The sequence below is a fragment of the Scophthalmus maximus genome, chromosome 19 (assembly GCF_022379125.1).
Source record: "Scophthalmus maximus strain ysfricsl-2021 chromosome 19, ASM2237912v1, whole genome shotgun sequence".
In the NCBI taxonomy this organism is placed as follows: Eukaryota; Metazoa; Chordata; class Actinopteri; order Pleuronectiformes; family Scophthalmidae; genus Scophthalmus; species Scophthalmus maximus.
The window spans coordinates 228,573-256,535 of NC_061533.1; the positions used below are offsets into that span (position 1 = coordinate 228,573).

Here is a 27,963-nt window from a genome sequence, read left to right on the forward strand (position 1 = left end):
ATCGTCTGGGTGTAGCCACATGAATAATAGTGTGGCATGGTCCTTTAAATCTACAGAGGAAGGAAGGCGGAAGTATAATGACGCACAGGAAAGTGGTCCAATAGGGTGTTGAGTATGCAGCGCATCACTTAACCCTGCTTGTACTGTACGTTGGAAATTTAATATCACCAGTGTTTGACCCACAGCTCCACTAATGCAGGTTTGTCCAAGCTTTTATGCGTTTTATCATTTCATGTGTTCCTCTGTCTCGCTATGTCGGCGCGTTTCACTCGTTCTCTCTGCTGTCCGTGTGGGTGGAGGGACTGTGGTAAAGTAGCTAGCCCCCGGAAGAAGAAGTAAAGGCCTCGTCGGTAAAATATACAATTTTAAAACACATTCAGCCAGCAATTACAAAAGTTGTGTATTGTTTAGTAATATACATTACAGTGCAGTTGGTCATGTTTCAACTGTCACCGAAGATACGGAAGATAACGTTTACAAGCTCTGTGCCCTCAGTGGTGCTTTATTACACGAAACACTGTTTTTTTTTACATGTGTGGGAAAGCAAATCACAACAATACGTGTTAAATGTTAAGTGACGTGTGGCACATGTTCGGTTGTCATGTGTCTCCAACCACGGCACATAGAAATATGAAACTAACATGGCACAATTCGTGAACTTGTTATTCTTACGCCACATATTCGCCTTTAATACTTAACAGTCTCTCAAAATGCAAGCACAGTTTGCAAACAATTACCTTCGTCTTCCTGTTGTTTATCAGCACTAACACACACACAATTTTTGAGGCAACTCCCAGCCAGCGGTATCCGGCCGGATGCAAATGGGAGTTCGGCCGTACAGCGGTGAGCCCGTGTGGTTAAAGTTTGGCACACACCATGGGTTTGTGTCCTATTAAAATCTTATGATGGTCGAATGAAATTACTGATGTGGAACAGACAACAAAGTTAGATTTTAGTGGACTCCTGTCAGGTTTTCATCACTGTCTGAAGATCTAACGGCGCAGGCGACATGACTTGAATACTTTTGTTTAGGTCTTTATAGCATTTTAACATGAAATGTTGCTGTTTTTTTGTGAAGTATACTTAAAAAAAAAATTGATTTACTATTGTCATTTGGATTTAGTACATCAATATTTAGTTATCCAAGTTTGGAGTTGAGAAACTACATCACTAGGTGTATCTTTTCAGCTGTATTTGCTATGATGATGCTGCTGTGACAGGTTTTACCAGTATACGTTTTTATAGTGATAATGATATTGTAAGAACATGACCACAAATAAGCATGTTTACATGGGAGGCTCCACAAAAATATAATTAGTCTAAAAGTGACTTGATTTGGAATCATAATCAGATCAGAGAATGAGTACTAATGCACTCTGTGCTTTGTAAATATTTTAGCTTGTACCAAAATATGATCGATGTAATAGTAATATTATGGATTTAACGTGCATGTATCTCACAAAGGTGATACCAGCGCAGGTCGTCTTATCTCCATGTGTGACTTAAATACTGCTTTAATTATTTCCCATTACGCAGTGTCAGGGGGAAAATTTGGAGCCTTCTTTCTCTGCCCTTCAAGTCTCCACTTGTGACCTTTGAGCCCTGACCCATTGTTCACCCGAGAGCTTACTGCAGCCAGACTCAGGCGGGATGGAGGAAGAGGAGGCCAGGTGCTTCCTGGGTAGGTTTGTGGACGAGTTCCCAGCTGCTCTAGAGGAAGGCGGTCCATTGCCTGTCAGCTCTCTGAGTCGCAGAGTGTCCCTGGAGGAGCTGCATGGAGAGAGTCTGGAGCTGGGCCTGAGGCTGCTGGCTGCTAGGTATGACTGGAAGGGAAGAAGCACACAAACAACCTACAGAATAGACAAATGCTACACTAGCACAAAATTAAATAAACACAGCAAGATCAAATGCCCCATGCTATAAATGCTCTTGTTTCAATCAAAGTACAGACAATAATAATTTTATGTTTACATCACTTATCGTGAAGAGGGTTGAACAATATGATAAAAAATCTTATTGTTTCTTTAATAACAATTTTAGTGGGAAATATAAAACATGATGGTGTGATATTTTTTTGTAGGGTATGTACTAAACCCTTAGTTATGGAGATTACAATTTGTAGTGCCCAGGGCATCTGTGTAGCAACAAAGTGTTCTCTGTTATCTGCATATGCATTTTTTTCCCACTTACTGTAGTACATGTACACACTGACTGAGTGAGCTGTTGCTGCGTTGTTAAGGGGATCAACATATAGAAATAAACACATAAATAAAGACTTATGATAATTATAAGAGCTGTTGAGCTGTTTGAAACAGGCAGCAGAATTCTTTGATAAATGCTGAAATAGATGAGAAAATGTGTTCTCTGTTCTCACAATCCATCAGTGCTGCTGCTTCTGAGAGAACTGACAACATTGTATTGCATTGAAGCTACTTCTAGCTACTTCTGCTAAAAAAGTCCAGTCATTCTGAGTCAAGTATATTGACGCTCCTTTATTTAAGAATCAAGGAGCGACATACAACAATAGACAGTTACTGTTTGTCTAAATGGTAAAAGCCATCACTTTAGAAGTATTCCATATCTGAAAAGCAGTGTAGTGTTTATCAGATAACTCCACAACGTATTCTTCATCTCTTCTCAGTCCATTACTGTCCAGTGTTTAAATCACTGGCTAAATAGTGTTTTCAGACACAAAGTCTTAGTATACTTGGTGTTATATGTACTATCGACTCATTGTGTGTGTGTGTGTGTGTGTGTGTGTGTGTGTGTGTGTGTGTGTGTGTGTGTGTGTGTGTGTGTGTGTGTGGCTGCGTGTGGCTGCGTGTGTGGCTGCATTCCGCTCATTCCTGACTGCTCTGCTTTTGCCCTGCTCATCAGTAGGCGTTGTTGGCATGTTGGACATGGCGATTTTTGCTGACAAAGTGTATAAAACAGAGAAGAAAATACCACAGAAAACTCCCCTCTACATATCTTCTTCCAAAATTCTTCCAAATTCCTTTCAGACAAAGAGACTAAGGAAGTTTTATTAGTTCTCTCAGGACGTCCGTTAATTAGCCCTTCTCACAGGGAATATGTAAGACTGTGTGCCTCAAGTACTGGTTTGTCATTTAGAGAAAAGTTTCAGTTACATAAATGCTCCCTCAGACTTAATCAGGACAGGAAAGAATTGGCGTTGCATCCTATTTGGCATCTGGTGCACAAGAGGGAGTGGTGAGTTGGAAAATAAGGTTATCAAGGGTGTCAAGTGGTTACGTCATCTTAATCACTGCGTCTGTGGAGTTGTAAGGCCTCGGTTAATGGCCACTATGAATGCATGGGACGCTTGTCTCGGTTCTCACAGTGAATCCCTTTATATGTGATCTCATTTATTAGAGAATTCTACTTCCTGCTAGGTCTCAGAATCAATGCCGTGCCTGCTTTATTCTGTGTCCAAGTTTTTTCCTTCTGAAGTTCGCCCTGTCAGGAAGACATCATACCCTTGCTGCAGAAACTCAATTGTTCTCCCCATCTTGCTTTTTTCTGTGGGCCCACTGTTCTGTGCAGCAGAAATCAAAATTACAGACTTGATCTCACTTGTATTTACCATCTGCAAATGAAAAGCAGCTTGAACCAATGCTATTTTACCTATTTGTGTCAGGCCTGAGACCATAACTACTTTTTGTTGGATGAAATATTGTTGTTGGTCATTGATTGTTATGTCAACAAACACACATGCAAGCACAATGACTATTCTCAAGCTCAGTAAAATGAGTTCATGTTCATGTATCATAATATAGGTCGATAACTCGATTATCTTGACAGGCCCCATTTGTGTTTGCTAGTTTGTCTCTGCACTGAGGTGTATTTGTCAACTCTGTCTGTACAGAATGCGTATCACACATTTCTGCTTGTGATTGCTGTTTCAGGGGGGCTCCTGCAGGTCTCAGTGCCCGCCTGTGCCAGGCAGCGCTGTCTCAGCTGCTGCAGAATGACCTTTCACCTTTCCAGTGCCCAGCGGAAGCTGAGGTCAAGCCGGAAGAAGAACAGAAAGCCGTCTGTGAGTGTTCTACTTGAATGACACAGTGTTATGTTTGTGTCCGCCTGATGAATAAAATATGTAATCATCCTTTCAACGTTTTTTAGTCTCCATCAACTCCTGAAAAAAATATCTGTCTCTTGAGCTGCTAAATGCTGCTCTATGTTCTCCTGCTAGTGTCCAGCTTTGTCTGTGTACTGTTTGGTGCTGGACTCGTAGTGTACACTGGGTTTCTTTGAGCTTTTACACCTAAAACAGCTGCTGCTGCTGCAAAGAAGGTTAGAGTGAACCAACAGTAAATGTGACATAAAACAAAACCAAAGAATAAAAGCAGCCAGAAAAACAAACATTGCACTCAGAAGAACTGCAGCATTGGTGAAAAATCCCATAGCCAGTCTAACACTTTAAAAAATCTGTCATGAACAGCTAGTAATTGTTTTCAGTCTCCATCCTCTGTCATATCCTTTAGCAAAGAGTAATAAGAACCAAAAGACTGATTTATTTTTGATTATTTCTGTTTTATCTTATTATCAGTTCTTCAGTCAGAGGCAGTCCAACGTCTCTTCCTCAATAAGCTGATAGATGTAGCACTGGCATGGCATCGGAACTTCCTCAAGCCTCCCCCGTCCTCCCAGTTCCACCGCAGCTCTGTTCATGCCATCAGGAACACAAGGAGGAAGATGGAGGACAAACATATAGCCCTAGCTGAGTTCAACCAGCTCTTCGGCATCCAGGTGCTGGACTTGGTCAAACAGGACAAACACTGCTTGTCACTGGTTTTCTTCTCTTGTCATTCATTTGTATCAAAAAGTTCAAAAATCCAGGATTCAAAACAACTTTATGATTAATAAAATATGTCTCTTGCCCTCTCTCTCTCTCTCTCTACCATGGTCCAGGATGGAGTGGAGCGGGCCTACTATGCCGTGTTTGATGGACATGGAGGGGTGGACGCTGCCGTCTACGCCGCCACCCACCTCCATGTTGCTCTGAGCAAACAGGAAACGCTGCAGAGCGACACAGACACAGCCTTTAAAACTGCCTTCAAACACACAGACAACATGTTCAGAGGCAAAGCCAATAGAGAGGTATTGACGCAGCACTGGTTCCCACATCCTGAACAGTTTTCAGCTGATAAACACTTAAATCCTTACACACACCGATGTGAGTGTGACACTTGAATAATGACAGACTTTTACAGTAATAATTAGAGCCTACTGAGAAATAAATACACAAGAAAAGCTACTATGACTCAATAAAGTGTCAAATTCAAGCAAAATTCAGCATTGCTGCAGAGAAACTCGGGCTGATTAATAACACGTGTGTTGTCAGCGTCTGCGGAGCGGCACCACAGGTGTTGCAGTGCTGATCCAGGGTCAGGAGCTGACTGTGGCCTGGCTGGGAGACTCTCAAGCAATGCTGGTCAGAAAGGGACTAGCTGTGACACTGATGGACCCCCATAAACCAGAGAGAGAAGTAAGGATAACACACACACCCACTCCTGCCTGGAATATCATGGACCCTGTTTTCAGCTGGCAGTAACATCCGTCCTGAGTTATCCGATCACAAGTGGACAGCTCTAAGTGCAGGTGAAAACACTCTGAGGATGCATTGAGGATCTCTAAAGACCACATTCGGAAGTGGTTTAAGTCGCATGTGTCCACATTCTAATAGCATTGAGAAGGGGTATGTGACTTTTAGGGACATTAGGGGCCGTCTACTCAACTGACACCATCTGCGTGTCAGTCGAGTAGACGGCGCCGGTTGCAGTGTCTCGATTTGATAAATAAGTGTAAAGAAGGAGTCTCGGTGGTTTCTTTGCTCTGTTCCACAGTGAGACGTGAACATCTCTCCCTCCTGACTGATACAGTGAATCATGCCTCATTTTGCACTTTATTTAGTTTTTTTGCATATTTTTTTAGCATTTTTTTTTTCTTTTGCAAATGGAAATGATATACGTGTTGATTTACATACAGAGTGGGTAAATTAAATCAGATCAAATGTGGTCACACAGACACATGTGGAGACACATTCTGCTGCCAGGTGAGAACAGACTGAGAGCTGTCCACTTGTGATCGGATCACTCAGGTCAGATGTTACTGCCAGGTGTCAGGGAATACACAAAATATCACTTCACTTTGTTATGTTCTTACAATATTATCATCACTATAAATAGTGCTGTGACAGGTTCATTGTGTATATTCATTTGCACTGTCTCTCCAAATGACTATTGCTTGGTCAAAAACATTTAGTTAAAGGGTAAAATGCATTTTCCAACATGTTTGGCACATTTATAATCATTACAGACAGGTAGGTTATACGATCATTCGGCACATTAACATCCAAAGGTTAGCCATAATAAGTTTGTCACAAATTCATATCGGTGACCATGAGGGAATAACCTCCTGAAAATCCTCCGATGAAATGAACAATGGGAAGCTTATCAGGTGGTGAGGTCTGTCTCTTTTGTCCCCCACTGTCCAGGATGAGAAACAAAGAATTGAAGATCTTGGTGGCTGCATCACCTTCATGGGTTGCTGGCGTGTTAACGGCACCTATGCAGTGTCGAGAGCAATTGGTAAGTCAGTCACAACCAGCATGATCTTAAGATTGTGCTGATACAAACCTGTTTTGTTTTTTTCTTAATCTTGGCTCCTGGTGTCGCTCATTTATCAGCGGTAGAAAACTCTTTGTTTGCCACATAGAACAGTCCAGACCACAAGTATTTGGACAGTTACACATTTCATATTCCTCAGGCTCTGTGCTTCAGCGCATTCAGTTTGAAAAAACTTAAGTGCCGGTTCTCAGTAGGAATTTAAGTAGGTTTACATTACTATAGAAAGATCTGTGGAGAAGCTATAGTCCTTTTCTGTCTCCTAACTCACTGACATTTGCTACTAGCGGCTGGTACTTGATCAGTTTATCAGAAAACTTCATCCTTGTACAAACTGAAAACACAGCCTAGAATTAACACTTATTCTCGGACTTCATCCAGAAAGACAATATCAGGGGTAGAGATGTTACATAGCTGATCCTGGCATCACACAGGAATCTTTCTACAGTATATGATTGCTCAGTGGGAAGTGTGCTGCCATTTACAATATGTGCAACTGATCTGGGTGTTGATCAGAGTCAGAATGCATACAATGTCCATGGTGATGTCCAGGGAACCATAAATAAAGATTGCGTTTAGTTGGCAACACCTGTTATCGGGCTTTCGCAGTGAAGCAGAGCATGTCCTCACTTGCGGTTGCTGCTCTGTTGTCAAGGCCATGGTGCAGGGGATTCAGTCGGTTGCAATATGCAACCTAGCCACAAGATGTCACACGGAACCTACACACTGAACCTTGAAGTCAATGGGATTTTTCATGGGTCATCATCTCTAAACTTAACATCTTTTATAATAAAAAATAAGACATGTCATGGCCTCAAATCTGGAAAATCCAATTGATTACCTTTTAAGAGTTGGAGGATTCGGAGATACTCGGTCTGTTTCTCTTTTTGGTGACTCTTAATATTCATAGATACAAAGCTGAACATGAATCATGGCTGTGACTAAAAAAACGTAATGCCACAATACAACTTTTTCTGCCACTGTTATCAGCTATAGAATTGCATCTTAGGGGTTTGACAAGAATTCTCACAGCTGAGTGTGTGGTTTGTTAAACAAGTTGAACCTGAGCAAAAAAGTCCTAAATTATTTGCTGTTAACCAAACAATTATCTAGACTAACATGTTTTTCCACTAATATAATTTCAGTTCAGAAAGCCAGATGTTAATGTCTTCAGAAACTAGGAATGCCATTATTACCACAACTGCCCTGTTGCGTGCCATGATGCCTGGACTTAGTCAGTCTGCGAAGGTCCTGTTGTATTTAGCTGCAGCTGCTAACCGCACATCCACACCCACTCCTTCAGGTGATTTTGACCAGAAGCCCTATGTGTCTGGAGATGCCGACTGCTCAACAATCCAGCTGTTGGGAGATGAGGACTATGTGTTACTGGCCTGTGACGGCTTCTTTGATGCAGTCAAACCCTCATTGGTCCCAAGTCTTGTCTTGGATGCACTGCAGCAGCCCTATGACCCCGAAGGAGGAGGAGACACTCCGTTGAAACAGTCTGAGGAGATTATTGGACTGAGAATTGCTCGACATTTGGTAAATCATGCTAGGGATGCTGGCTCTAGCGATAACATAACAGTGATGCTGGTGTTCCTGCGTCCACTGAAGCAGCTGCTGTCTTGAGACTCCACTACAGGAACTGCACAAGTTACTGAGGAGTCCACTTCCCAAGATGCTCCACAGCAGTAAAGGATGAAACCTGCTGCCCAGAAACCACTTTGCCAAGCTACTGCCTTACATCTCAGCCTTTTATTTGGTCTCCATATGCTGGCCGACCTAAAAATGGATGCTAACACAGCAGGATGTTGTCATTCCATGAGTGTAATTAGACCAGATTACTTGTAAAGGTCTGATGGGTGATGGAGGGCCAGATGAAGCTGTTTGAGCTACCTGTAGTGGAGCATCATCTATTGAGTCCCCAAATATGTTCCCCAAATAGAGATGTACATTTGTAATGTGTCTGTGACACTTTACAAAATGCCAATAACCAATAACAACACCTTTTTTACATGTAGCATAAACAATAAAACGTGAGGTATAACACATCATCACACACCTGCAGCTGAACCAATAGGCCAACACAGTGTTTCCCATTAATGAGGCTACCTAGGCTGTGGCGGCCTGCCATAATCAAATTTGTTCTGCCACTGATCAATGGGCTGATATTTTTTTTTTACACTTCTCATGATGACATAAAAGGTCACTAACTTATTGTTTTGCTCAGTGGCTTTATTGTAGAGCTGTGTGCAGTGCTCGTTACCCTCCTGTCACTAGCTCTGTTGAACTGGCCTTCGGCAGCACTGGCATCAGTCCTGCTGTGAATGGTTCTATTACTTGTTTACCGTCCTTGGCAGACTGGCAGACCTCTGCATAGCAGATAATCTAATTGTTGCTCCAGTGCTCATGAGAGTAAACGGCAAGCATGTCCATTGGGCAATCACAATAATCAACCCATATAAACAGGCCAGGCCAACCTTAGTCCTCAGCATAGAGGACAGTTTGTCTACTGGTTTTTATTCAGAAACAGCAACATGTCCACACAATGTGGGGTCAGTTTAGTAATGGTCTGATAACTGTGAGACCGGCGGCAGAGAATACATACTCAGAAGGATTGGGCCATATTTTAATGATAGTAGTAATTGGTCAAAAAACGTATTGTCGGTTAATGGTTAGCTTTGTACATCCATATCCCCCATATTCAACTAGTATTGTTAGTATACTACTTGTCCCAGGTTTGATGTGTTGGTTTATGATCATTACTTTGTTTAAGAATATGCTTGGTGTGAGCATCATTATAACTATGTGTGCAGATCCTGTTTAAACCTCAGTAATTATTGTCTTATGTGGTATTGGCTTTTAAAGGGGCTTTGTGTCTTTGTGGGAGTTAAGCTCTCTTTGCAAAGCATTTTCCATTCATGTCTGTTTTAAAAGAAAAACAATTAACATATACTACTCTTATGAACAAGCCTATTACCTTTTTTAAAGCTCTGTTATTATTTTTTGTCTAATCCACCACATATCAAAAATACAATATGTTCTCTCAGCATCATCAGTATTACATGCAGTGTTTGGATCTTAGCCCTGTGTCTTGGAAATACTGGATGAAAAAAAAAGTCTCACTGAGGTTCTGCAGTGGGTTTTTGGAGTCACACTGAACTGATATCCTCCATATGCTTAATTGATATGATTTTTTTTTCAGGTAGCCTTAACTGTGCTGCAGTGGATTATATTTGCCTTCATGTATATCTCTAATGCCAAGCAGTATGACGATAAAGTATTAAGTACACTGTGCACCTTGCCGAATCTTGGATGTCTGTTGATGAGATGTTTGTGATCTCTGAAAAAACAAATTGACACAGGGATCACTCAGGGATCCCAAACTAACTGCATAAGCTTGTCTGACTGAAGGCCGGTTTTTTGGTTGGGGGGGGGGGGGGTTATCACTGACTGTTTTTCTGACTCCTGTGTTTGTTTGGAAATATTGTTTTTACTCTTCTTAATCACATCTTACTTAAAAAAAATTTTTTATCACTTTGGGAGGTATTGATACAGATACTTCTGATGCTTTGCTGTTTTATGTATAACAACTGAATAAAAGCAATGTGAACAGAAAATGAAGAGGGTTTAACCTTGGCTAAATCAAGGTTACGGGCATCAACCTAATTTATATAAAGGATGAAGATTACACTGTAATTAAAGTATGACACTGAGTTTCCTAGGGGGGGAAAGCACCTGATTGGGTTAAAATCTAACAAATTTTGGAGGTGGAACATTTTAGGGGATTGCCAAGAATGCACCCCAAAGTACAAGGTATTTAAGTGATTTCACTGGCAACCTGTGAAATAAGTGGACTGTGACAGTTTATGTAGAATAAGTTGTGATATAAAATTGTCTTTTTGGCAGCACAACAGCAAGTTCAAGCCAAAACCCTTAGCCACATTTGGGATATTTGATATGGGATGAATACTGCTGACATAAGTGATGGTCCACACACATCTGCACACATTCAAGTTTGAACTTGTGCAGAAGAAGTTGACTGGCCCGCACAGAGCCTTAACCTCAACAACACCCAACCCCTTTGGGATTAACTCCAACACTGAGTGGGAGCAAATCCCTGCAGCAATTTTGTCCACACTCTTGGCCGTGTGCAGAGTAGACCATATAGACTGCAGATGTGATTACTTCAGATTTAGTTGGTTTAATCTAAATTACTGATGTTTACTGTATAAACACAAATTGGCTCGTGAAGATGAACAAAGGGTCAGTTTTCTTGTAAAGTTGACATGCACACGGAGAAAAAACAGTACAGGAAGTCCATCAGGTGTGTTTTATTTTCTTGAAAATGTATGTACAGATTGACTCCTTCATATATACATGTGAAGCTAAGTTAAATTAAGAGAACAGAAAACGGAACACTGGCCACTGAGAACATTTTGGACACTTATTTTAATAAAATAAACAAAGGCAATAATAGTGAACATCTTCCATTGTAACAACAGTGTTTCGCTGCCACTACATCGTCCTAGGTGCAGAGTGTGTGGAGCGGAGTCGTGTTGAGCTCCAGGTGTTCGTTTGACTGGAGGCCGTTGTCATGACCACAGCTGCTTTGCTCTCGTTCCTGAATCGACAAACAACGCAGTTAGTGAAAAACCAATGTGAATCTGACAGCCACAGTATCAGTAGAGACCTGCAGCATTAAGACTGTCATGTTGTCGGAGGATAGTGCAGGCAAGCTGAACTTACTTCTTTTGGTTTTTCAGAAGCAGCTTTCCAAATGGTGACAGTGGATTCACACATTTCTCCTTATTTCCTGTTAAAGTACTGGGAGGGAAGAACACGACATGTAAGGGAGAACCTGAAGAATAACTCGCCAGTAAATGTTAAATTAATTCAGCTCATTTACTCACATAATAATTTCCAACTGAGGACAGAAGATGTTTGGCTGGTGTATGACTGGCTCTGACTTGATGAGATGTGGGGTGACGCGGCCGATAAAACCGTTTAAACACTTGCATTTCTGGGATCTGTTCCCTGGGTCTCCTGTGGGAAAGAAAGATGAGGGTATTAACTGTTGATCATTGTTTAGTCAGCAGACTTCAGAATGAACATGAGTGAGTGGAGGCTGAAATATTTTCAGTGAAAGTTATGTCAGCTCAGTCACTCAAGATGAAAATGAAAAAAATGGATTTCTGGCTATTTTAGGATATATGAAATTATATATTTTCTTGGTATTACAATTTGGTTTCCATACATTTTTACAGATCTATTTATTTCCATGTAAATGTAATCTGATTTCTTTAAGGAATTTGAACCCTTGAATTTTCTGCTAACAACTAAGCAGCAGATTCAGTGTTACCCCTTCAACACTATACACATTATCTTCTGCCATTTAACCACCAGTGTTAACGACTCTCCCTGACATTGTTAGAATGACACACTTGAGTTGCACGAAGTTCAGCCACTTTGAGCTGCCCTACTGCATGGGACAGGTAAAAAAAAAGAAAAAAAGGATCAGCCATTGTGCTGTATTTGTGTTGCCACAGGTTACTCCCCATTCCCCATCCAACATGAAACAAAACAAATAATGAACATGAATGACTCAGGACAATAAAGTTTGCACAGTCACAGTACCTTGAGCACAGAGAACAAGCAGAGAGCTGAGGAAGGCAACGACAGCTGAGTTCATGGTTTGAGACTGTAGACCGGCTCTGGCTCTCCCTGCAGTATCTTCCTTTAGTCTGGACTCCAGATGGAAACACAGCACATGGGTTTGTTTCCCTCTTTTATGCACTGGGAAACACCCCCCCTGCTGTTGTGCAAAAATGATAACACTTTCACTTTCAGGTATCACTTTCATTTTCTCTGTCCCTTCAGTTTTCTCCCAGCAAGCCTGTTTCCCAGAATCAGTGATACTTGTTATCCTTAAAGTTTGGTTCCAGATAATTAACTTTTTGGAGCTGATCAGTGAAATTTCAAGGTCAACAAAAATGTGGTCTGAAAAACATGGAAAATTGGATCAGAAAACTATTCTCCATCATTTATATAATGTCACAAGAAGGTAGACAAATTATGTTGTGCATATAGTTCAAAAACTAATCTGTTCTTGGTATCTCTACATCTTCTAGGAGTATAGACACAACCTAAAGCTTAAAGGATCGAAAGATCATTTATGATCATCTGCTAAGAATTATGTCAACATGACGTCCCTATAGAGTCAAATTACATCACAGAGTAGTAATGCATTAACTTCTGCAACCAATGAGATTAGAGAAACAAACTACCCCTTATGTAGATTAACCACATCTTTGTCATCATATGTTATAAATGACATCATGATGAAATGGCATTATTACAGTTAGGTTGCCTGGTAAGTGTACAGTATATACAGCACACAGGGTTTGCATCGCCCCTTCAATGCTTTTCTTTTTCTGGTTTGGTTCCCAAAAAGGCCTGTACATGTTGTTGTTTATTTGGTGTTTCCACCTGTCAGATAAGCAAAATTAATGGCATGGATGTTAGAAGTTTCCTTCATATGAAATTACCTACATGTTCCACACTGGGATGAAATCATTGCAGGGCAGGGCAGGTAATGCTAAAATCACAAAAACGTTTACAAAACCAAAAACTACAAAGTAAAAACAGCTATTATATACATTCATTCATCATCATTCATTCATTTATTCAGCTATTATATACAGCTATTATATATAGCTATTATACATATATATAAACACATATATATATATATATATATATATATATATATGTATTAATTATTTTTAATACAACGATATAAAGCTGTAGCTGACACTTTAAGGAGGGTATCATAGTGCTCTACATATCTAAAGAAGAAATTATATGAATACATAAAGTCACATACCAATAAAACAAGTGAAGGTGAAATTAACTTTTACTCTTATCAGATAAATCCCCTTTAATCATTCTTTTTGTTTATCAAACTCCGGGTTTGGTTCATGATCTATTTGTGCAGTGCTTTTAAAGCTTTAACTACATTTCTTTTAGTTTCACAATTTTAATTTGCTGCCTGGGTTTTTTCTCTTCACTGTGGTCACAGTGGAAATCCCCAAATCAGATATTACTTGCTCAACAGGATGTAGTAAATATGGACACGTGTGTGTACTGAATACAAGATGAGGACATTTTTGTTGAAGCAAATTTCCACCATCCATGTATAAAAAAGCACTGCACAAAGAGAGTTTCATTTTTACATGTTGCTTCCAATAATCCAATCAGCTTCCGACACAAGGTCATTCAGCCAATCATGCCGCTGCTGCCAAACTGTAAAATGTATTCTCTCTCTCGCTGTCAGCTGTTGTTTTGAGTAATCCTCTGCAACCCTCCTTCAACATATTTAGATCCTCAACATCCCTCCATCACATCAAAGAGCACTAGTATCTAGACCCGGGGGAGTTTTCAATTCTACATATAGCCTCAGCCCTTTCAATCCCAATAACTTTCACTTATATCACATCACTGTCTCTTCTGTTCAACTTTCAAATCAAAGTCTCTCTTGAGAGAAATACTTTGACCACTCTTATCATGTTAAGGTTATATTGTGCTTTATTGGTTCATGTTCCCAAAGTTAAAGTTAATCAAAATTACCAAAAAGTGCCACATAGGTACATTGCCATATATGATAATTCCTCAGAATCATTGCAGAATCTTCTAAACATTACAATAATCACCTTGATGATTGATATAAGGAAAGAAAACAATTTTTTTTTCTCAAAATGAAGTAAAAAACAATTTGAAAAAATGTGTAAATATACATCAAGACTCACAGTGATGAGTGTTAAATCGTATTGGAGTTTGAACAGTATTGGACAAGTTAGTATTAGTAATTAGTAACTGGATGGTGTGTATATAGGCAAATACTGTAGACTCCAAGACAACAAAAGACACCACAGAACAGTAAAATGTGGCTGACAGCTATCCAGCTGTGACGCCATCATCAGAAACTGATGTCGCTTCAGAGGACAGGGCGTCTCATTTTTCTAGAAGGTTCCAGATGGGGCCTTAAAGACCCCACAATACCATAGTCTATAGGCCATCTTCTTGTCTAACCCTTTGCTTAATACTAGCACTACCCATAGTCATGTTCACCTTTAACTGCTGTCGCAGGAAACTTTAGCATTTCTCTAAAAACATATTTCCATGGTTTGTCTCTCCTCAGTGGGAGGAGATCTGTAAGTAGAAGATGTATGTGAGGGAAACATGGATGCAATTGAGGGATATTATTATTATGAGATAATAAGTCATAAATGGATGAAGGAGCTAGTTGAATGTTGTGTACTGCTGATCGGTATAACAAAACATTAATCTCACTAAAGAAACCATTCTTACTGTAATTTTGGCTAAAGAGTGTCCAATCAGGCCACAAGTCACAAGTATATATGCCAAAGCTAAAATGTGGTGTAACAGTAACCAGATGGCCAATTGATGCAGTAAAGTTGGTGCTATTTCTATAAATCACATGATCTCATACTTCCTTCCCTTTTCCAGGTCAGCATGCAAGACAACTTCCCTTCAAAGGAAAAACACTGGACTTCTCAAAGAGTCAAAGCCATGTGCAGTCCATATTTTGAAGTGACAGTCATTTTCTCAGCAGCACCTTTGTAACTCAGCAGTTCCTTAGTAAAGATCTTCATGGTGAACTGCAGCATGTCATTGTTGAAGAGTATAGTTTTGTACTTCTGGAGGCATGTTGTGCTTTAACCTGTACTTGCATCATGCAGTTCCAGCATTTCCCTGTTTTAATATCCTCAGCAAATCTTGCACGACTTCCACAGAAGTGGGATGTGAAATTGAAAGAAACAAATTCAGTTATTTTTGAATCTGTGAATGTAGAGGGTAGGTTTTTTAAGTGCTTTAGGAGAATGAGCACTTTGTGAAATCAAATGTTAGAGGCATTTCTGTAGCCAATATTTGCTATTCACACTATCGCATAGTCTTTATTGCTCATTATACGAAATAATACAACAGTTATATTTTGTAAGTAATTTTGTTTGATCAGATTAAAACAAATTAGCATGAGCAGGATAATTATCATTTCCTGCTTCTGCCTGCTTGGTTACATTGCTCTTTTCTGATGGCAGTGAAAGACAGAAAGTCACTCAGTAGAGTGCATACGTCTGCCAAACTTCAACAGTCCTCTTAAATTCAATCAAGCCTCACAGCTAAGCTAACAAAACAATGCAGATCATGCATTGTTATCACCGTTTGCCTCACAGGATCATGATCTGGCCCTGGCTGTACATCTATTTTAGGAGGCTTATTAAGCAAATACATTTCACTTTTTTGTTTTTCATTCATTTTGTAAAGTATCCTTTACTAATCCTGTTTTATTAACAGTACAATTGTGTTATGCAAATATAAATGCGTGAACACAGATTCAGAGAGAGAGAATGCCCCAAATCTCTACCTCCCTTTAGATTTTTACTGTCATAATAGCACAATAAAGGCACAAAATGAGCCACTAGTTGCCACATACGTTTCAGTAGATTCCACACAGGTGCCACAAGTTGCCACTAAGGTACCACTACTTACCAGTGCCTCTAGGAGGCCCAACTGAAAAAATGGGACAGACTGGTGCACCTGGAGGAAACCCGTACACTACTGAAGTTACCCGTGACACCAAAGCTCTGAGGCATGTACCAAAACAATTAAACAATTTTTAGTGAAGCTTTGTATCGGACCTTGATTCATTCTATCACAATCATGTGATCAATGACGTCAGAAGCTTCGTTTCACACACACCCACTTGACTGGGTCACATCCCAAAAAAATCACAGAAAAATGGAACAAAAAACTTCCTCCATCTCTTCATACCCACACAAGGCCAATTAAAGCTGCACCTCTAACTATTGCTACATTCTAAGCGTAGACTATTCATGAAACAGTCTGCGCCCCTTTGAGTTCAGCCTTTGCCACTTTCTTCGACCTCTTCATGTCCAGACAACACTATTTTTTCAAGTTGAGTCCATCCAGGAGTTTGTCTTCCAGACATGATGTGTTGTCCATCATCGTATCCCGACAGTCCTCACTGCAGTCCTTCATAGCGCCGTTTTTTTCAGCACTGATATCAAACTTTTCGTTTTAAATGGGAATTAGTCATATGATGACTTAAGTGTCCAATAGTATCACAATTCTGAACATAGTAATGTACATGCCATAAGGCACAAGGCTGTGTGGATGGGCCTCACATCAGAGTTGTCGCCGGATATTTAACATGTCCAGCAAACTTTTACTGGTTCAAGTCAATTCACATTGTTTACGTGTGTGTGTGTGCGTGTGTGCGTGCACCTGTCCTTCCTGGCAGGCGCTGTGGGATCTGTGTAATACGGTGGCCCTGAAGTGCAAATCACAACGCTGAAAGAAAAAACACAACAGCGAAAGAGAAATCACAACGCCGAAAGAAAAAACAACGGCGAAAGAGAAATCACAACGCTAAAAGAAATAACAACGCCGAAAGAGAAAACACTACGCCGAAAGAGTAAACACTACGCCATCAACGTGGCCTGCAGTTTCCAGAGTTACAATGGAGTATCTTTAATCTATCACAAAGAAAAGGCTACCTACCTTCTTTCCTGAAAATGGACCACCATGCCTCGATGCATTGATTGCCAACCGATGAACACCAACGCTCTTGACGGAATTAATGTAATTGTGGGCGATGACTGATGGGTTGTTGTTGGTAGCCCCACACACAAGCCACATTATCCTCCTTGAAAAGCCATCAATACATCCTGAGAAGGCCAAGCCAAAGGGTTTCAGTTTGTCATCCATCTACATGCCATATATAGTTTGGACCCATGGAATGGTAGGTACGCCTCACAAACCTCCGGCGGGTTCTGAAATCCGTCCCTTGCGGATTAAGTTGTTAATTAGCAATCTCATTACTGTATGACGTCTAACATGTAGCTTGTGTTTTTGCTGTAGCACATGCCACATAGTCTGATAACTGAACAGTTTCCTCGGGTCCACGCAGCTCTGTCAAGATGGCACGTTTCACCTCAGTCAGTTGGGAATAGTTTTTCCTTCTGTACAGTCCCATTTCTCTTAAACAAGTTTTCAAATTGTGTATACTCATCGTGATGTTATGATGGGTGGATAACATATCAACTATCACGTTATGAGTATGACCTGCATCGAAATAATGTTTGATAACAGTGAGCGTATCTTCAGAAGTAAGCCTACTCATGTTTTCACCAGAGACGATTTTCCAGACTGACACCGAGATCCTCCTAGTGGCACAGTTGTGGTGCCAAAAAGTGATCGTCTGCCAGAAAGTGATTTCGGTCCTTTTTGGCAAGTAATATCCTGTGTTTTATGGCTTGTATGGCACATTTGTATTATACTCTAGGAGAGTAGGTTAAATAATGCAGTCATAACAATAATTGCAATGATGTTTTTATTGTACACATAACCCGTTACCATATATCATGTTAATTAAAGTAATAATTATTAATTATTTTAGTGATATTACACATACAAATGCATACAAACCTTAAAAACAATAGGATCGTATTTCCTGTGAGCAAACCATGACTGATTATGATATAAACGGCAAACACTTAATTGGGATTATTCGGTTAGAAGAAACGTTAAAGTTTCACAAAGACATATCTTTGATATTACTACGGACATAAACTTGTGTATATGTGCCCGTTATGAGAGTTTGATCCAGATAATATCAGTTTCTGACAGACGATCACTCTTTGGCACCACATCTGCAACATGTGGCACATCTATGGAAGATTGTGACCCCTTTTGAAATTAAAAATGTACTCATTACTAATCCTGTTTAATTGTTGATGAGCAAAATTGTTATATTAATATAAATGCGTGAGCACAGGTAATAATACGATTGAGCGGATATAATTTCAGCGACATGAAGGCCAATAAATGAATAAAAAATACAATTCTGAAAAAAGATTTTCAATATTGTCTTTGTGTTTTTATTTACAAAAGCTGGATCAAGCCACGATGGCTGTGGCGTCTCCACAGCGCCAGACTGTTTTGTAGATTTGACAAACATTATCACCTGTCCCTGGACACTGCAACAACCATTCCCCTAGAACACATTGCATTCAGAAGCTGATACCACTCATGAAAGGTGCAATTAGCGGTCATTTACTTTTCAATAGCATCTTAGTCTAAACAATAGGGCCCACGGACTATGCAAATGTGAGTTTTGAAGGCCATAAACAGAATTTCTGGGGTAAACAAGTAGAGTCCAGGGTGTGAATACCAGTGTAAAGCAAAGCCTCTGCAATGTTTTGAAGCTTGGAGTAGCAAATCCGATCACACTGGGTCATCTTATCATGTGTTGTGCAGGGTCCTCCCACTAAGTCCGGAGTGAACACGGATGTGGATCAAAGGGGATGTGCAGCACCAGCAGGTCTGGTCTGTCCACTGTGACAAACACAAAAGTAAAGCCAAAGTCACACAGAAGAAGAGTGACATGCACACTGTATATCTGAATAACTTGAATTTAAGTAATACAATGGAAAAAATAACGGCTCTTTAACTTACGAGGTCCACCATCTGTCTCCACTCTCCAGTAACTTGAACGGTGGTTGCTGCCTCTGCTCCTGTTAGCAATGCTGCTAATAACATTAGCCATTTCAACCAGGGTCGCATCTTACGCCTCTTCTTTGGAGGACGCCGGTCGTAAAACAGATATAGCTCTGAGTCTGCATTACGGCCCCTGGGCTTTTATCGACAGTAGTAAGACCGCCAACTATTTGTGCTAAAAAGCCGCGTTTTACAGAGAGCATTAGCTCCACCGGCGTAAACACAGCCTCACCAGGAAAGACCCGACCAATCGGCGAGAACCATGTGATACAGACCACTCCCTTTCCGGTAGACGTTGATGGCGTAGTGTTTACTCTTTCGGTGTAGTGTTTACTCTTTCGGCGTTGTGATTTGTCGTTAGGCGTAGTGTTTAATCTGTCGGCGTTGTGTGTTCTCTTTCGGCGTTGTTTTTTATTTCGGTGTTGTGGTTTCTATTTCGGCGTTGTGATTTGCACTTCAGGGCCACCGTAGTGTAGGGGTGAGGTAAGCTTAGTTACCCTCCAGCTAAGTACCTCTCCTTAACTCCACACAACCCTGCAGTAACTGGGCCGTTTTTCTGCAATATCGCCTCAAGGGATTTTACACAGCCATTTAAATACTCCTGTATGCTAGGGTCAATTTGTGTTTTGTTTGATTCATTTTGGCTTACTTTCGTTTTGTTCACGACATGTATTTGTTTTGGTGTTTATGTTGAGTTTTAATTATCCAGAGACTGACCTACAACATTTTAGGGGAATATCCTGCCTGTGTCCTTTAAGACATGTATGGAACACATACATGTCTTAAAGGACATGTATGTGTCCTTTAAGACTCATCTACCAAAATCTAGTCCAAATCTAGTCACAACAACAAACAGACAAACAAACAAATAAAACCCCGCTCCTCTCACATCTTTCTTTTCCACAGAAGTGTAATTGTGTTGCTGCGTATAAAAACTCACGGTTACTAAATAAGGCGATTGAGTTTTCAGGATGATCCAGCCAGCCCCTCATCTACCAAATCTAGTCACATGACGGAAAGAAAAAAAAACACATCATCATCTTGACTATGAGAAACATCACCACGAATAAAGAAGTGTCACTGAGGAGAACATACACCGACTCTTTTTAAAACACCTTTTTTTTTTTTAAGAAAAAAAACAACAACTTTGCTGTTCACCATGTATTTCTTGCATTTGTTTATGGATGTGTGTCCATGACGTGTATTTATTTACTTGTTACTCATTGTTCACACGAGTGGACTGCACAGTGCAACCCAAACAGTTTTATTTTCCCACATGCAGTTTCCATAAGTCGTGAAAAAGATAATTTGTGTCCATGTGCCCTGTCAGATAAGGAAGTTTAGATCCACCTCTCTGCGATTGCTCCCCAGTATTTTCACTCACTTACATTGTGTCTGCTCTTCTGAGTTTGGTTCATTCTTTTGTTTGTTTTTGTTTTTATATATGAGGCACCAGGAGCTGTTGATTTAGTTATTGTTGTCTGTTTCTCAGTGGTCATTTTGTCTGTTGACCAGGGTCCTTGCTGTTACATCCACACAGGGTCTGTGTGGATGTAACATTCCACACAGATTTAACATGTGCTGTCATGTTTACTTGTGTCCAAGATGCATACATAATCAGTTAGATGCCTACCCAACTGCTTTGCAGTACAACTAACTTTTTATATAGAAAAAAATGCCGTTTCATCATGACACCATTTATAGCATATGTTGACAAATGATTATTAATCTATAATGTATTTATCTCTATAATTTGCAGAAGTCAATGCATTAATACACTGTGACGCCATTTTCTAATTTCATAGTGATGACGTCATTTCTACCATATAATCATAAATAATTTACTGATCTTTTTAAGTTTTAGGTCGTATCTTTAGTCCTATTGGAGGCTGACATATCTCGAAAAATGCATTATTTTCTGACTTCTTTGTGACATATGCATACATAGTAAACAGAATGCTATTATCTAATGATATCTTCTAATATCTTTCACCTCACAGTTTGATATAAGATTATCTGTCATATCTCTATACACTACTGAGCCTCTAAACTAATATCAACCTCCAGCTTACATGTACACTGTCTTAGTAAGTGGATTATGATAAATGAACTGTATTTATTTCGTGCTTTTCTAGTCTTATTGACAGCTCAAAGCAATATGCAGTACAAGTCAAAATCACCCACTCACACACACATTCATACAGCACACCATAACACACTGCTGGTAGAGCTGTCTGGGGCAATTTAGGGGTTCAGTGTCTTGCCCAAGGACACTTTGGCATGTGGACTGGAGGACCCGGGGATCGTACCACCGACCTTCTGGTTAGTGAACTACCCACAGCCACCAATTATCTTCCAATCCTGTGCGTGCATAAATAACCTAAAGTCTGAATGCACCAGATGTGATACATTATTCAGCCAGACTGTGTATATATTATCAACTAGAACACAAAAAATGTTTTACTTACTTTATTGTTTCAGGCTCTATATTCCTTTGTAATATGTTGGGTCTCAAAACATTTAAGCTACTTTTCTCACATCACTAAATTCTGAAAATATTCTTTGTTTTCAACACTTTTCAGTGTTTGTGCACATAAATGTTAAGCCCACAAACTGTCAAAAAGACTACCCTGTTGTTGTTTTCGTGAGCTGACTAAACCCTACAGCCTGGCTCTGAACAACTGGTTCAGATGTCTCTCCCACTGTGAAGACACAGTTGGACTCTTTTTTGGTAACCCCACCTGCAATCTGAGAATCTCCACTTTTCTTGTGAAGGGGTGTGACATTTCCTACACATTTTGAAATCGGTTGCCCAATCACAACAGACTGGGCCAGCTGGCCAATCAGAGCAGACTGGGGTTTATCGGGAGGGGGGGGGGGGGCTAAATGAACTCCAAGCATTTTAGACAGAGGGTGAAAAGAGGAGCTGCAGCAATGGGCAGTATGAAGACACTGATGCCTTTTCTGAACATTTGAACATGTAAACCTTTTCAAGTGGAAACCCAAATAAAAAAGTATGAACCTGAATATGAGCATTATATGTCACCTTTAAACTTAACCATAGTTTTAAATGATCATATACAGTTGTGGAATGTAACTTGTACCAAATAAGTTACCTCGGTGTGTCTCATGCAAGACCTCCGCCGGACCACAGAGGAGGTCTGCTGTGACTTCAGTGGCGTGTCTCACTCTTCGTCGCAGTATAATATTTATACTTATATAAAGTAGTATACAGTAATACATTTTTTTACTCAATTATGTCTACTTTACAGCTTCAGTTTCCAGTTACTTTGCATATTATGATTTTTACATCCAAAGATCAACTTGATATCAACTTAAAACAGAGTGCATTTTCATACATAAGATTCTACTACCAAGTACAGTACAAAAATGTTAAATAAGCTGGCTGCAGTGACATACAGGTGTACTCCATGACCCTGTGACATCGCTGGGTGTGGCTACATGTGCGACCGAGCAAATTTCTGACCACAGCCAATCTCCACTACAGGCAATGCTGTGTGTGGTCAGAGGGGAAACGGACTTTGAGCCAGAGAGGTCTTCAGAGTACTTTACTTAAAGGGGCAGTAAGCAATTTTGGAGAAAGCTTGTTTCTCTCTATGTTGTTGTTGTGATTTTACTGCTCTGGTCGGGCCGGGAACTCACAAACCTTGGGTACGGGAGTCCGACGCACTAACACCTAGGACAAAACCCACACGTCTCTTAAAGGGCCCATATTGTACACCTTTCTGGTGTTTAATTTGAAGTTTTGATATCCTTAAGAAGATATATTTGGTACCAAAAAATATCTCAAGCTTGTTTTATAGCTCTTTTTTCATGAGCTCTGCAAAGAAACAGATTGATTTTGGCCTGTCTAATTAATATGTAATGAACCTCTCTTCTGTAGGATTTACAGAGCCTGGGCTGAGCCGAAAACCCAGTTTTTTTCAACAGCTTGAGAAAACGTGTATTGCTTTAGAATCGTTTACTGCCCCTTTAAGTCCAAGTGTAAGGTTACTCTTCAAGTCATTCTGCTCATCATGCTTCAAGAATTTTACTCAAAGGTACAGTTTGCAGGGTTTTAAACACAGCAACACAAAAAGAAGAAAAGTAAAGACAGAGGGCAGCACCACAGACACCTATTGTGGGTCACACTAATGATTGAGGGGAATTACTTTAGTACTTTTCTCTTGGGGTGGGGGTTCCTGCAGAGTGTACATTTAAGTGCAAATTTTAATGCAGCACTTGTTATGCATAGGAGAAGTCTTAAACATGTGTGTGACAGAAATACTTATCAATTATCACATGACTCATTAAGACTTAACTCCACTCAATTCCTGACCCCCCCAGGTTAGACTGAGCCTTGTTTCAATTTCCTCTCTACCTGTGGGCGTCAGTCTACTGTCAAAGTGAAGAATATGTGTTTGCAGTATATGTTATTGTAAGTGATTGTCTGCCAGTGTCAGGCTGAGCTCTGTCCTTTGACAGTCCGGCAAGTCATAGTAGATCCTGCTGATGTCGATGTGTTTTCTGTAGGGCACTAAGTCCTGTAGTGTGATCGTGTCACTTTGGCTGGTCCACACAGTTAGACTGTACCTGTGAACAAAGTTTGAAATCATAAACATTTCATTAACAGCTCAAAGTTATTAACATGTCAGTGCAGGAAAAAACTCAAAAGGTTATCTGCTAATTTACACTTGTTGGCATGAACAATGATAGCACAGTTATAACATGATACGTTTCACGTAATAATATGAAAAATTTCTATACTTTTATAATATGAGACTCATTGAACGATGAAACGTGTGAGGAAAACTGATAAATGGACGAATATGGCTCATTTCAACGATCAGATTAAATTCTACATCATTCCTGGGTTGAGACACTGTGAAATTGTGATAATGAGCAAAGTCTATGATGTTGTGATAGGAGGGAAGAATGAGTCCGACCCATATGGAGCCACATCAGGGTCAACGGTTTTGAAGAGAATATTTGAACCTGAAAAAGTTTATTTAATTTTTTTTTAAATTAAGTCAATTCACTTTCATAAATATTTTTATATTGGAGTTCTGATATTTTTTCAGTTGGTGATTTTATGTTTTCAGATTCAGATCTTACTTTTTTCACTTTCAGTTAAAAAAATTTCAGTGTAAGACTTGACATTAATCTGGCCCAGGGTTGTGATATCAACTGGGAGGGGCATGGAATCGTGAGTGACAGCATAACAAAGTAGGCAGGGAACCTTCCGCAATCACGTTGCCTTCCGAAAACATACTGTAGGTTTTGCAAAAAGTATGACTAGACACAATCTTTACGTGATTGGCAGTAAATGAACAGGCGCCAGTGACAATGTTGCACTTAGCAAGCAGTTTTAGACTGGGCTTGGCACTAATCAGCGGTATAAGAGCAAGAAACTATGCCAGACTTTTACTCCTCACAGTGTCCAACTCAACTTTTTGAATTTAATGTGTATTGTCTCTGTGAACTTCAGTGATGCTGGTGTGACTGACTGGCCTGTCTGTGTTGATAGTTACCTGTCTGACTGCTGCAGCAGCCATGTGAGCTGGGAGAATGACTGGGCCAAGAGAGCTGCACGCACTGGGAAGGTGACTGGATACTTGAGGTTTCTACATATCTCCTCCATCACACGCACCATATCCCAGCTATAACCTGAAAAAAATGAAAAATAAGGAAACATATCAATGTTGAGGCCGCCTTGTCACTGTATCTACAGGTTTCAGACAAAGCAAGGTGCATACTATACACACCCACAATGACTGAAATAGAACAAAATACATAAATGATATTTAGATGAGTAATCCAGAACAAACAAGTGTTAAGAATCCTTAAAACTATCAAATTAAAACAGTAAAAATGCCGAATGTTCAATTAAAGGTTATATACTTGAGTTCAAATTTCTGTCAAGATGTTATAGGAAGGTGGAGTTGCTGTCGTCAAACGGACACAATGAACTCTGTGAAGTTATGATATTCAGCCATTGATAACCAGTCTTAAAAAGAACAAGTAGATCCATGCTTATGAAAAGTGACACACAAAGTCAGTGCATTCAAGTGAAAGCTGAAGGAAAATATAAATCCAGGGTGAGAAAGATAAAAAATGAAGACTCACTGGCCATTCTGCCAAAAAGAAATCTGTACTTTTTAGTTTGCTGCCCTGAAACTTAAACCAAACCTTGTGTAAAACATATGACACTTTTGCAGGTTAATATGATGATATTCATCAGTGTGATTACTCTGACCGAGGACATACTCTGATATTATTCCTCTATTATCAACAGAATGCAGATCTCCTTGTAAACACAGCCGGTGGTAACGAAGTTCACCTGGGTTATCTGTTCCAGCAGTCCATCCTGTAGTCCAGCCAAGGGAGAGCACAGTGTGAGTGGGAAGAGTTGTCACAGCAGAGAGAAAGGCCTGATGCTCCAGAGGTCTTGCCCGTCCACCAGGACCAGAGACAATATCTGCGTTGATCCACACAGGACGGCTCGGGTCAGCCAGCACTTCCTCCAGCAGCGCCACAGATGGAGACACCGCCTCCAGGCTGCATGAAGAGTAAACTGCAGCGTTAGCTTCACACAGCCACAGGGAGGGAATAAAACTGTGTCTCACCTCTTAAAGTCTAGTTTTATTCCCACGTTGTGCGCCTTCACTCCTTCCAGCCACTCCTGCAATGTGATGTCGCTGTCTGTGTCAGGCGGATGTGCCATGATTGGCTCTTTGGGGTCATGTCCTTTCATGATTATGTCAGCCTCAATCATATGAGTGTGGCCTAAGGGTCACAGTTGATGCTGGTCAGTGAAGAACCCACTTCAGTGAAAAACACACAACTGTGAATTTACATTGTCATCAGGTCTGTTCAGTTCAGACAAAATTCCAGTTTACCACGACTTGGCTCTTAGTTCACAGTTTATCATGTTAGCCATATAATACAAGCGGAAATGTAATTTCTAATATGACTTTGAATAATGGCTTAACCAAATTATTCTAGCATCAATTTATGGTATCTTACAATAATTTACATTATTTTGTACCTACTATGTATTTATACGTGTTTATTATACATTTTGACTTATCCCTTGGAATAAGATAAAGTAATTGAGGCTTGATATTTCATGGTTTAACCATAAACTTCACAGTAAATAACTATAAATAATTACGTAAATTGTAAACTAATGCACATCTTTACTGCATTTTGTATTATGTAAAATAAAGGTTTTCATATGTGCAAACATAAACACAAATACCGATCCCTGAGAAGCTCATGTCTAATTTTACGACACACCATGACAAATGCCTGCCTTGAAATTTAATTTTAATATCAGTGTTTGATATGTCTGATATGAGTTTATCCTAATCACGAAATGTCATCGTTTCGTTTTCATAATATGACATGAAATGTGACGAGAATACGTTTTGTTTTTTAAATGAAAAGTGTTTGTATATGTAAGATAACTTCAATAAAAGGGGGGGGGGGGGGGGGGGGACAGACAACATCTACCTTGTATCTACATTGATTACAAAATCTCCCTACTCACCTATCAGTGCTTCCATGGCAATGCCCCTCCCTACCTGAAAGATCTACTCTCACCACAAACCTCCTCACCCACCCTCCGCTCCGGAAACAAAACCTTCACCCTTCACCCCTCCAGGACCAGGCTGCGCACCATGGGGGATCGAGCCTTCTGCTTAGCACCTCCTCGCCTGTGGAACTCCCTTCCAGACCACCTGAGGGCCCCACAAAGCACTCTCTCTTTCAAGAAGGGCCTGAAAACCTTTCTTTTTAAACAAGCATTCCCCTAAATTTTTGGACTTCTTCTTCCACCGATGTTTTTTCTTTTTAAACGTTCTTTTATCTCAAAGTGCTTACTCTGTAGCACTTTGAGATTGCTTTTAGCAATGAAAAGTGCTCTATAAATGAAATGTATTATTATTATTATTATTATTATTATCTACCTGTCACCGCCTCCTGCAGCCTGCTCCTGCTGTTGACAGCGTGCGACCATTTCACCTCGGCAGCGTCCCTCTTCTTCATCCGACTCGGACTCAAGAAATAGTCCAGCGTCCTCTCAGACATCTTCCCTGCGAGATTAGAGCCACTTCACACGGTCACGGTGTCATGTCAGATCGGCCGCTGAGCACTAGTGAAGACGAGCTTAACTAGAAGCTGCTGCCGTGACGTTGGCTAAACGAATAGCTGTGAATAATAGCTATATACCAAAATAGTTCCTAACAACATTAATTGTATGACAAGCGATTAAACCTAAGGTAGTAAAACAAAGTTAACACAAACGGTCCCCTCACATCTTCTAGAGAAAACATCAGTTTATACATGTAGAGTTAGCAGCGGAAACACATAGTCCGTTTCCGGCTGCGAGAATTCGAAATAAAAGAACCTGGAAGTCTGTATTAGCAAGAGAATGTTTCACATTTCCTAATACCAGAAATGCACAGTTGCATGCAGAAATGCTATACCTGCGCTGTATGCAGTGACAAATATTCACTTTGTGTTACATTGGTAGACTGTTCAAGTATCAAAGGTTTTAACTCTTAGCACAATGAATGTTATTTATTGACAACAACAAAAAATATTGTAACTTGACAATTATAAGAGGGATGCAGGCCAGCACATCGATTGGGGGTGAGGAGAAAAATGGGGGAGAGAGGAGAGATAGAACAGTTGTACAACCGCCGTTTTTAAATGCAGTGATGTTATTATT

General features: G+C 40.2%; 3 protein-coding genes and 1 long non-coding RNA gene across 7 annotated transcripts; 1 reads left to right on the top strand and 3 right to left on the bottom strand.

Annotated features, from left to right (window-relative positions):
- Positions 1–56: 56 nt before the first annotated feature.
- ppm1f (protein phosphatase, Mg2+/Mn2+ dependent, 1F) lies at positions 57–17,002 on the top strand. 3 transcript variants are annotated; one of them, XM_035640954.2, is made up of 8 exons: positions 57–199; positions 1,537–1,817; positions 3,906–4,036; positions 4,550–4,749; positions 4,912–5,100; positions 5,345–5,488; positions 6,497–6,590; positions 15,156–17,002. In XM_035640954.2, the coding sequence occupies exons 2-8, from the start codon at positions 1,651–1,653 to the stop codon at positions 15,236–15,238; spliced, it is 1,008 nt and encodes a 335-aa protein (XP_035496847.1). In that variant the 5' UTR covers positions 57–199; positions 1,537–1,650; the 3' UTR covers positions 15,239–17,002. The 3 variants fall into 3 exon arrangements, with proteins under 3 accessions (XP_035496847.1, XP_035496846.1, XP_047185158.1); XM_035640953.2 differs by lacking the exon at positions 15,156–17,002 and adding an exon at positions 7,930–10,246 and having other exon boundaries at positions 59–199; XM_047329202.1 differs by lacking the exons at positions 57–199; positions 15,156–17,002 and adding exons at positions 216–350; positions 7,930–10,246.
- cxcl11.5 (chemokine (C-X-C motif) ligand 11, duplicate 5) lies at positions 10,946–17,384 on the bottom strand. The gene is made up of 6 exons (XM_035640955.1): positions 17,232–17,384; positions 16,956–17,021; positions 12,264–12,441; positions 11,540–11,672; positions 11,376–11,453; positions 10,946–11,250 (listed from the first exon to the last, which is right to left on the bottom strand). Exons 1-6 carry the CDS (start codon positions 17,367–17,369, stop codon positions 11,145–11,147), a joined length of 699 nt encoding a protein of 232 aa, XP_035496848.1. The 5' UTR covers positions 17,370–17,384; the 3' UTR covers positions 10,946–11,144.
- A 1,203-nt stretch (positions 17,385–18,587) lies between these two features.
- On the bottom strand, positions 18,588–21,926 carry LOC118314474. 2 transcript variants are annotated; one of them, XR_004794654.2, is made up of 3 exons: positions 21,698–21,926; positions 19,188–20,230; positions 18,588–19,067 (listed from the first exon to the last, which is right to left on the bottom strand). It is a non-coding gene; the product is annotated as an uncharacterized LOC118314474 (long non-coding RNA). The 2 variants fall into 2 exon arrangements; XR_004794653.2 differs by lacking the exon at positions 21,698–21,926 and having other exon boundaries at positions 19,188–21,691.
- Positions 21,927–22,454: 528 nt separating this feature from the next.
- On the bottom strand, positions 22,455–27,673 carry fam151b (family with sequence similarity 151 member B). Its single transcript, XM_035640719.2, has 5 exons — positions 27,200–27,673; positions 25,856–26,015; positions 25,570–25,787; positions 24,761–24,896; positions 22,455–23,822 (listed from the first exon to the last, which is right to left on the bottom strand). The coding sequence occupies exons 1-5, from the start codon at positions 27,318–27,320 to the stop codon at positions 23,663–23,665; spliced, it is 795 nt and encodes a 264-aa protein (XP_035496612.1). The 5' UTR covers positions 27,321–27,673; the 3' UTR covers positions 22,455–23,662.
- Between the last annotated feature and the right edge of the window lie 290 nt (positions 27,674–27,963).